Source organism: Lolium rigidum, chromosome 7 (assembly GCF_022539505.1).
Source record: "Lolium rigidum isolate FL_2022 chromosome 7, APGP_CSIRO_Lrig_0.1, whole genome shotgun sequence".
Classification (NCBI taxonomy): Eukaryota; Viridiplantae; Streptophyta; class Magnoliopsida; order Poales; family Poaceae; genus Lolium; species Lolium rigidum.
This window is the reverse complement of record NC_061514.1, coordinates 250,925,754-250,936,632: the sequence shown is the minus strand read 5'-3', so window position 1 is coordinate 250,936,632 and position 10,879 is coordinate 250,925,754. Positions and strand designations below refer to the sequence as shown.

Below are 10,879 nucleotides of genomic sequence, written 5' to 3'. Positions count from 1 at the left end.
CGGACATCACGAGGAGTTCCGGAATGGTCCGGAGAATAAGATTCATATATAGGATGTCATTTTATGTGAATAAAATGTCGCGGAAGGTTCTATGGAAGGTTCTAGAAGGTTCTAGAAAAGTCCGGAAGAAACCACCAAGGAAGGTGGAGTCCACAAGGGACTCCACCTCCATGGCCGGCCAGCCCTAGATGGGGTGGAGTCCCAAGTGGACTCCACCATAGGGGGCCGGCCACCCCCACATGGGAGGTGGAAATCCCACCTTTGGGTGGGAGTCCTAGTTGGGCTAGGTTTCCCCTCCTATGGAAGGTTTTTGGTTCGGGTCTTATTCGAAGACTTGGACACCACCTCTTGGGGTTCCACCTATATAATGAGGGGCCAAGGGGAGGGGGCCGGCCACCCAAGAACCACCAAGGTGGCCGCACCCCATAGTGGCCGGCGCCCCCTCTCCCCAAACCCTAGCCGCCCGCTCCTCCACATCCCGCATAGCTTAGCGAAGCTCCGCCGGACTTCTACACCGCCACCGACACCACGCCGTCGTGCTGTCGGATTCAAGAGGAGCTACTACTTCCGCTGCCCGCTGGAACGGGGAGGTGGACGTCGTCTTCATCAACAACCGAACGTGTGACCGAGTACGGAGGTGCTGCCCGTTCGTGGCGCCGGAACCGATCGTGATCAAGATCTTCTACGCGCTTTTGCAAGCGGCAAGTGAACGTCTACCGCAGCAACAAGAGCCTCATCTTGTAGGCTTTGGAATCTCTTCAAGGGTGAGACTCGATACCCCCTCGTTGCTACCGTCTTCTAGATTGCATCTTGGCTTGGATTGCGTGTTCGCGGTAGGAAATTTTTTGTTTTCTATGCTACGTTATCCTACAGAAAAGAGGGCCAAGAGCCTCAAGATCCGCAAGGAACGACAGGGAGAGGGAGTGGTCCGCGGGGCCGTAAACGTTTGTGACGGCGAAGGTGAGGTCGGAGAGGGAGGATTGGAGGGTGGTGGTGAGAGAGAAACGAGTGGAGTGGGAGGAAACCAGGGAAAACAGCATCGGATCCCACCCCGTAAGGATGCCGCCGCTGCTTCCGATGGCGTCGACGGTGGCGAACGCAGACAGCCGTGAGGGGAGGAAGGAGGCAGCGCAAAGGGGATCGATAGAAGAAAGTTTCGTCTCCTGGATGCAAAGCACCGAAGGGGAGGCGGTCGAGATAGCATCACGAACGATAGGTCTTTTCTTCAGACAACCGAGTCCCTGAGTGTTCTGACAGGCACCAAGAGATACATGGGGATTACAGAGGAGAGCACAGCGGCTAAACTTGAGAACTAAATGGGGGGCACGCAGGCCAGACGAACAAGAAGAACAGAAACAGAAAGAGAGATAAAAGACAGGGCGGCGGGGAGAGGCGGACACGACGTGGAGGTGCTGTGGGAGGCGCCTGCAACGATCGTTCCGACGACTGCCGGTGCGAGGGTCGCTACACATCGTCACCAGCGCGCACCGATGGGGCGGAGGCACAAATGGTGGCGGCGAGGGCTGCGACTGCACGTTTGCGCAGGGGCTTGGCGTGCGCCGCCATGGCACCGTGCTTGATGACCTGCTTCTGCAGGGCAGCGGTGCAAGAGCCAAGAGCATCCTTGAGCCCGCGCAACTTCATGGCGCGCACCTCGACAGATTCGTAGTGCGCAGGCTCTTTGAGGGCGAGGCGAGTGCTGCGCTTCCCGGTGACTGGGGGCGCGACAGGAGCGTCGACAAGAGGAGCGGGCGGCTCGGGATCCAGCTCCGTGATCACCACCCCACGGCGTCTGGTGAAAGCGAGGGGCGGGCCAGAGCTCAGGGAGCTCTCCCTCGCCATGAAAGAGTTATCTTTAAACGTCTCAGCAAGCACCTTTCCAGCTCCATGTGGCCCTCGGATAAGAAAGCCCACCTGACATGATGCATGTGAATTCAACTGGTCAACCAAGTTCAAAGAGGTGCCACACAACTGCGCCGAAGTGCATAAATTCATATCAAATGCCATCCTAGTGCCCCCTTCCCAGCTAGCAAATCATCATCTCAAAGCACATAAACTTGCCAAGGTCCATTACATATTAAAATTTATATACTTGTAAAGTATTACTGTTGATAGTAACTACTGACTCCTAGTAAAAAAAAAATCTTAGTTTTTCTCCTAATGTTGTAGTTTGCAAGTTCTTATTGCCATAATGCTGCCAACAAACTATCATCGGAGAGGAAGTGTCACACTAACTGCTGCAGCACCTTGTGGTAAACTTGTATGTTTGCATTGACTCAGCTACCATAATCTTGATGCACAGGTAAGCAGCATAGTTAAAGATAACTCTGACAGGACATGGAAGTTCAGATTTCTTGTCGTCAAGATTACGTCACCATGTCATGCACATATAATGTTAGAATCGTACATCCCAGCATAAGGATGCAGGAGACAAAATCAGCTAGCAGGGGCACATACATGCGATACTATTTTTTTTTTACATCCTATCTCATGTTTAATACCGGTCCTCAGTTTACAAAACTTCTGAATTTTGATCTTCCCAAAAGCATAAGTAGGATTGTGGGAAGAAGATGAACTACCAGAGCGGCTGATCATCTCTAGTATCTTAGATATGGTGTACCGGGAAAGGACCATAATGTTACTTTGTTTAGCTGAAGGCCGTGTAGGGTTATGTAAAAATAACTCTTTCCAACCCCAATGTTCCTCAAACCTGGTACGGAGCACAAGTGATCCTTCATCTGTCGGGTTTTTTCTCATCCTTTTTAGGTGAGATAGTTTACGGTCGTCTATCGATTTTCATCCAAACCTCTGGTGATTTCCAAATAGTAATGATGTGTATTTTTTTTACATTTTAAAATTCTTTCTAGCCCGAGGATTCATGGCATGCACGTGATGTGATCTAGATGACTCTTTAGTTGATCTCGTTACCTAGCTAATGATTGATGTTTCGTGAGCATAGCAACTTCAGTGAACTGTCAGCCCTTACCGGAAGTTTGATCTTAACAACCAGCTTGGACTTTGGAAAGATTTGGGAAGTTTTGCATATGTGAATTTATCCTTCTAATCGTGTGAAAGGATGGCCTTATTGTGATGAAGTAGGTTTGTAACTCGAGCTCCTTGTAGCTCTCTTCTTCTATCAATGAAAAGCGCAGCGCTCCTGGGTCGTCTCAAAAAAAAAAAAGACTAGCATAGAGACATGTTAAAGGTGACTCCATGCGCTGCCTGTAATGGAAGAAACAAAAAAGAAAACACTTGGCACGAGCTAAAGATGGTGTTCAGGGAGGCTCCCGGATTTTTTTTTTTTTTTTGAACAGGCTCCCAGATCATACGCCTCATACTTGTACTGGTGGTTGACATTGTGTTCGTGGCTTCGTGCTACTGACATTGGACTTTATATTTATAAGCTGAGCTGGGAGTGACTGACTGTCTGATTGGTCGACATCGACGGCAATATATAGATAGTCTTCTTTTGGTTATTCCATAGAAGACGGACATAGCTTCTTCTTTTTTTTGTGGCTCTTGGGCACCAGTGCTCCTGTTGTTTTAAGAAAAGAAAAAATCATATTTATGTGTTTCAAAAAAATTATAAAAAAATCATGGTGTAGCCAATGAATTATCCCGTAAACGTGTCAAATTTCAATTTCAAATTTTAAGTATAAAATATTCTGGGCTACACAAAAATGAAAAAGTGTGATCTGAGTATGCATATTTCAAATCTCCAAATTTTAACATATTTTGTCTTTTTTATGTAGCCTAAAATATAACCCAGTTGCTAAAAAGTGCTCGGATGCTGGTTGTCCAACCGAGCATCCTTTTTCTGGCCGTCCGATACGAAGGAAACGTCCCAGATCGCGGCGTCCCGCAATGCTTAGAGGAGCCCTGTCTAGACCGACCGACACCTGGGACCCGACTGTTCACACCTGAGACCCAACCGTTCACACCTAGGCCCGCGTGACGTGTCGCCGCTCTCCCTTCTTCTCTTCCCATTCCGTCCGCGATGTGCGGTGATATCTAGGGTCCCCGACAAGTTTCCGGCGATTCTCCGGTGATTTGCCTAGCGAATCTCTCGGCGGCGAGGTTGGTGTTTCTCGGGAGGTTCGCGAGCTAGTTTGCGTGGGCGTGGGGGAGGTCGTCGTCCTCCAGGCTGGAGATCGAGACGCGCGGGAGGTTGTCGTCCTCCAGGCCGGAGATCGAGACGCGCGGGAGGTCGTCGTCCTCCGGGCCGGAGATCGAGACGCGCGGGAGGACGTCTTCCTCCAGGCCTGAGAGCGAGCCGTGCGTCAGGGTTGCGTGCTCGGCGGCGAGAGTTAGGGCGCGCTGGTGAACGGGATTTCTTCACCAGAGAGCGTCGCACGCGAGAGAGCGGTGGAAGCTCGTCTGTGTTCATAGATTCATCGGTGGAGGGTTTCCTACGGGCAAGGGCTTCACAGATGGGCCGCACGTAGGCTGCTGGGCATCACAGATCTAAAATTCAGGTACGGCACACCCTGTTTTGTGTTCTCATAGATGCCATGTTTTTGGTGCTCTCAGTTCAAATTTATGCCATGGAATGGTCCGATTTACTATGTATTTGAGCATTGCATGCAATTTCCTGTGTAGTGGATTTTTTGCTCTGCACAAGTGCTTCAGGGATTGACTGTGGAGGTTCGTGGGCATCCAATATCTGCAATTCAGGTATGAATATGCATGCCCTGTTCTGTGTTTCTTGTTGATGCCATGTTTGCTCGTGTAACATATCTGCTCTAGAGATATCTGCAATTCAGGGATTGACTGTTGACTTTCATCGCTTTTCAAGTTCATCAAACCTGTTTGTTTCTCGTTGATACCTGTAGCCATTGTGCTTTTTTGTTTCATCAACATGCATAAGCGGGGCTAATGGTTTAATTAAGTTGCTTTACTAATATGCTTAAGTTGGATACTGAAATTAGTTAAGGTGCTTATTGTGTAAATTTAATTCTAAGTTGCATACTGGTAGTTGTTTAAGTTATTTTAATAATTCGGACACAAATCAATCACGCCCTAATTAGTAATTACACCATAGCCATTTACTTCTTTCTCTAGCAACGTTGTCTCCATGGAGGAGCAAATCCCTTCACTAGCTCATCGCGGCACCCGGGCTGTCCGTGCACTGGCGCGGCGGTTAGAGAATTGGAAGGATACACGGCGGCGGGTTCAGGAGTGCCAGGGATAAGGGCTACGGCTGACTGCTAAATCGCTTGAACACTCTTTAGTAGAGTTGCTAGCCACTTCAGTTGAGTAAATTAACCTTGGTAATTAAATTGTCCATATCCTTAAGTAAGTTGTTTACTACTCATTTTTTTATCAAGTTTTGTTTTGATGCAATATCCATGTTATGTTCCACTTTAGTAGAGTTTCTAGTCCCTTAATTAAGTTTCCCATACCCTTAAAAGTTTTTTGCTGCTCATTTTTATCAAGCATCAATGCTACGTCTCGCCAAGTAGAGAGCAAATTTTTTTAGGTAAAATGTTGATGTCTATTACCTCTAGTAGTTACTGATTATTGGCAAAAACGTTGGGTGAATTGTTGATGTCCACTACCTTTATTAGTACTGAATTTGGGGTACTCCCTCCGATCCATAATAAGTGTCATGGTTGTAGTTCAAATTCAACTAAAAATGAACTAAAACCACGACAATTATTATGAATTGGAGGAAGTAAATGTTTTCTGCCTTATTAATGCCTTTCTTAAAGAATGGTTTATTTGCATACCAATTATGACCAAGTTGTTTTGCTAATATGATGATGTTCGTTATTAGTTTGTAACTAAGTTACTTTTTCTCTGTATGCATCATCTTATAGTTTTTAGCTTGATGCTTAGCAACATCATTTTTAAGTTGCATATTGATTTCGATTGAGTTGTTTATTCAACATGTGTAAGTTGGTTTTTGTTTTTAACTAAGTTAATTTTTTCATCATGTTTAACTAAGTTTCGTATGTATCATGTTAATTTTTGAGTTACAAGCAAATTTCCTGAAGTAGTATGGTGAATTCAGCCAAGTTGCCTTCTTGTTAGCTAGCTGTTTTTTGAAATAGGGGAGCTCCAGCCTCTGCATCAAAGCGATGCAGACGGCTTTTATTTCCACAAATGCTAAGTTGTTTTTCGACAATATGCAATGAAAGCTGACTTGGCATCATTATTAAGTTGCATCTGGGATACTTCTGTTTACTACAGCTATATTCATGAAGGTAGCATAAGGTCAAGTTACGTTGAATTGCCCTCATGATTTAAGTTGTTTTTTTTTCTAAATACCTAACTTGCCTATGGGCTAGCTGTTTTTAGTAAAGCTAATTCATAAAGGTGGGCACAATGTTCATTTTAAGTTGATTGCCATCATAATTATGTTGCTTTTTGCTAAATACCTAAGTTGCATATGGGCTAGACTGTAGGGATTTTAGCTTGCGGTGCATATTCCATGCTCATTTTTATGTGTGCTCCGCCCCGTTCCTGCTGATTCGGCTATGTAGGATGTAGATGTCCTGTAAAAATCATCATAATGCCCACAATTTAGCTAGATATTTGATCTTATAGTGTTGCGGTCCTAGTGATAGTGAGCATTCATGTGCACGAATGTTGCCATGTATGAAAAAATTCACTTGCGAGTAAGGGATGCCCGCCACATTAATCGCATTCCCATCCAGCTAGCACTCTGTATCATTGAATCACTAGACACCAAGTGCTTCAACTTATTCTGCATTGTTGCAAACATGTCTAGCTGCAAGTACCACTTTACATCCATGATAATTCATATAGTATTGACCTGCCTGCAGAGTGGGCATCCTGTATTTTTTTTAGCTGTCACATGTTTGTACTTTGTAGGAAAAGTATTTTCAATATATTTATAGATGAATTATTTTCTCAAGGGTATCTCTGTAGAAGTGAGATGATTCTGCATAAAATACAAAAGATATGTAAACGATGCCCATGCTACTACATGTTCAGAATCCTATAAAATTGTCAACCGCTGAATTGACCCGTTCTGCAATGTCAGTCTTCTTGTTCTTCGCTGGTGGTCACCGCTTCGAGCTGCTCGTTTGACTAAATGGTTAAGTTGCTACTGCTTTCGAGAAATTTGATTGTTCATCATGCTTAAGTTGGTTACAAAAAGTAACTAAGTTCCTTTTTGCTTTTTATGGTTCAACATGCTTAAGTTGCATACTGTTTTTCATTGAGTTGTTCGTACAACATGGTTAAGTTATGTACTACATATAGCTAAGTTTGATTTTCACATAATGGGTTTAAGTTGCCACGGGTTTTTTTCCTAGGAGGTATAAAACCACCTATAGCTTTTCAAGCCTTTTTCTTTTCATCAACATGCATAAGTTGGTTCATGGTTTTAATTAAGTTGTTTTAATTGTTATGGTTAAGTTGGTACTAAATTTGGTTAAATTGATTCTTACAAAAAAAATGTTGTCCTTTACATTATATCTAGGTTTTTATTTCCCTCATCTAACCTATACAAGTTGGCTCTTGTTTTTAAGTTAGTTTCCTTTGTTAGAATGCTCAAGTTCAAAGCTGAAAGTTGTTAAGTTGGTTTTCCTGTTAGTCACGTTTTTCCTTTTTTAGTTTGTGGTTCACATTGTAGGTAGTTGGATACTATAGTTTAGAGTTGCCTTGCCAACATGCTTAAGTCGAGTAGTGAAATTAATTAACTTGATTCCTCCAACATGCTTAAGTTGTTGGGTATTAGTACAATCTATCTGGTTTTCGTTTTTGAGCGACATGCACAAGTTGGTTAGTAGTCTAATTAAGTTGTCTTGTCAAGATGTTTAAAGTTCTTATCTAGGGCCGCACAACCGGTACCATCTCGAGCATGGTGGTGGAGGAGGCCATGGCGCCTAGCTACCTCGAGTAGGTGGCGGCACCCACGAAGCCTATCATGAGCGCAAGCCTACCATGGCCCTGACCAAGGTAAGTATCCTATCCATTTAGTTAACTTACTCACTGATGATTTGTTAATTTGATTTCTGGTATTTTTAACTTGGGTAAGCATTGATGAAAGTTGCTTTCTACTCCCTCCGGTCGGATTTAATCGACGCGGAGGGAGGCTTGCGCATGGGCGTTGTTAGTTGGTTAGGTGCGTCAGTTTTTTGAGACCAGAGGTAATAGGTAGCTTCTAAGTTGCTCATTTTTTCTATTAAGTTGATGTACCAAGTAGCTGCTAAGTTCCTGGGTCTACCACATCATTTATATCCAGGGTGTGTGTGGATGGATCTAATATGCAAACGCTTGCTTAATCTTGATTGTTGTGTTTTAAGAATAGATTTATTTTAGAACCCTAGAGACATGCAGATCCTAATCTAAGAGTAAAAGAAGAAGATGCATAAAGGGAGAATATGGGACGTTAGGTTACGTGTGCTCTGATTACCTCCATCCTTTTGTTTTAATAGATTTATTAAGCCTTGAATCATGGCAAATCTGGTGAATTGCAGGTTCAATGGAGATCTGCAAGAGAGATAGAAGAGAAGAGTGCTGGGAGGGGCGTCACGTGGTCCTTGGCCGTGGTTGGCGCTTGTGAGCTAGAGGTACACCATCACGTGAGGGATGGTCCAGGTGGTGTTAGACTGTTGGAGAACCTGGTCATCTACCGGGGCGAATATGTGTCTGTGTTTTTTTTTTTGGCGAGTGCTGAGTGGGACAAAAGAGCACCCGGATGCTGGGTGGAACAAAAGAGCACCCAGATGCTGGGATAGACAAACCAGCACCGGATGCTAGCTAGCCACGTCCAAAATATAAAGAATTTTACATTAAAATTTTACACGTTAGTAGGTTACGTCATTTACTATATCCAAATTGGTTTTTCAATTTTTTTGGAATAAATATATATGAGTTTCCATTTTTTTAAATAGCAGGAGCACTGATCTCCAAGAATCAAAGGCACTATTCGATAGAAGACACGGGAGATATGATTACGTGCCAAGCTAGAAGATATCCTTTTCTTTTCTTGTCGTCCGATGCTCTTGTTTCTGCAGCGTGTACGCCACTGCAGCTACTCCTACATGACAATCCCATGAGCAAAGTGCCCACGCATAATGCAGCGAAATGAGATTCTGGTATTGCAATCTGTGAAAATATGCTGAAGGTGGCCACTTAATTTTTGTGTATGTGGTAACTAACTATTGAAGGTGAGCGTGAATCGCGATAGGCCATACGGACCACAACGTGATTGTACTCCTGAAACCAACTTTTCTCAAACCTTCACGACCACACCAAGCGCGCCGCCCCTGCAGCCAGCTTCTCCAAGGCCGCCATCATCCCCTCGCACTCGGCTACGATGGCCTTGTCCAGGCCGCTCCGTGTGACGGGCGCGAAGAAGAGCCATGACGCGGTCCCCGCGACGAAGGCCAGCGTGGCCGCCGTCGCCGCCGCGCGCGGCGGCCGCCACAGCCCTCTCTGCCTCGCGCACCACCGCTCGGCCACCACGCACGCGCCGTGGAGGAGGAAGAACGCGGTGACCTCCCCCGTGCCGGCCTGGAACGTGATGTAGTAGAACATGAGCTCGTGCATGAGGCCCGACACGAGGAACGTGGCGAGCACCCCGGCGGGGGCGCCGAGGCGGGCGCGCACGGGCCGGTACACGCTCGGCCGGAGCGCCCCGGGCACCATGAGGTTCCAGCGGTGGCCCCAGAAGTCGCGGAGGGACGACGCCAGGTACGGCCGGTCGAACTGCGGCTCCAGCTCCGCGCCCAGCAGCGCGCGCGCGAACGCCGCGGCGGACGCCATGAAGAGCTCCAGCATCAGGTACACGTGCGCGCCGTCGAACGCCACCACGCCGTACGCCGGCATTCGCGCCCGGACGCGCCGGAGCGAGATGAGCGCCGCGAACGAGGCCGCCTTGGCCGCGTAGGACAGGAGGAACTCCGGAGGGAGGCGCCGCGAGTTCTCCTCCGGGCCTCTGTCCCGGAGCTTGATGGGGAGCGCGGCGCAGGTGACGAAGCGGACGAGTGGGAGGGCCGGGTGGAGGGGCCCGTGGCCGGCGGCGAGGAGGAGGAGCTTGAAGCCGCAGAGCCAGACGAGGAAGAAGGCGGAGATGGTGCGGAGGAGGATGGGAGAGAAGGTGAAGGGGAGGACTGGGAGGACGAGGAGCACCGGGAGGAGCGCGGCCAGGCGGGCGAGTCCGGGGACCACGCGCGAGGCGGCGAAGCGCGCGTAGGCCATGGCCGCGGCCACGGCGGCCGAGACCAAGGCGAGGCTAGCCAGCTCCGACGCCATGCCGCGTTCGATGAGCGCAGCTAGCCGCTGTTGAGAGCCTGAGATAGATAGTGAGATCTGGATGGAGTCCACTGTCTCAACTCTCAAATTGGTTCCTGAAAAAGGTTTAAAACAAGGCAAACGCTTTAGTCTAAGATGCATCAGTTTTGTCACTACTATCAGTATCAGGTCATCTCCGCCCGGGTACAGGTCATCGGGCGAAAATGTCTCTGGTACCACCTCCGGGATAATGCATAGTCACTGATCCGTCCGTAGCGACGCAAACCTGGTTCAAGATTACATTAGATTTGCATCTCTGTGGACACTACACGGACGCAGCGGAAGGGCGAGGTCGGTGGGTGCCCGAGGGGCCCACACCACCCCTAGGCGCGGCCAAAGCCTGGGTCGTGCCTAGGCCACGTGTGGCCGCCTCGTGGCGCCTCTTCGTCTCTCCTCCGGACTCCTTCTGCGTTACAGTAAAATAGGAACTTCGGCTTTAGTTTCGTCTAATTCCGAGAATATTTCCTGTACAACTTTTCTGAAATACAAAACAGCAGAAAACAAGAAACTGGCTCTGTGACATCTTGCCGATAAGTTAGTTCCGGAAAATGCATAATGCTGTGTTTGGTTGCAAGGTATTGGGCTCTGAATTGGGTTTTCAGAATTGGAA

General features: G+C 47.3%; 1 protein-coding gene across 1 annotated transcript; it reads right to left on the bottom strand.

Annotated features, from left to right (window-relative positions):
• Nucleotides 1-9,216: 9,216 nt before the first annotated feature.
• On the bottom strand, nucleotides 9,217-10,230 carry LOC124672632 (probable long-chain-alcohol O-fatty-acyltransferase 2). Its single transcript, XM_047208830.1, has one exon. It carries the CDS (start codon nucleotides 10,228-10,230, stop codon nucleotides 9,217-9,219), a length of 1,014 nt encoding a protein of 337 aa, XP_047064786.1.
• Nucleotides 10,231-10,879: the final 649 nt, after the last annotated feature.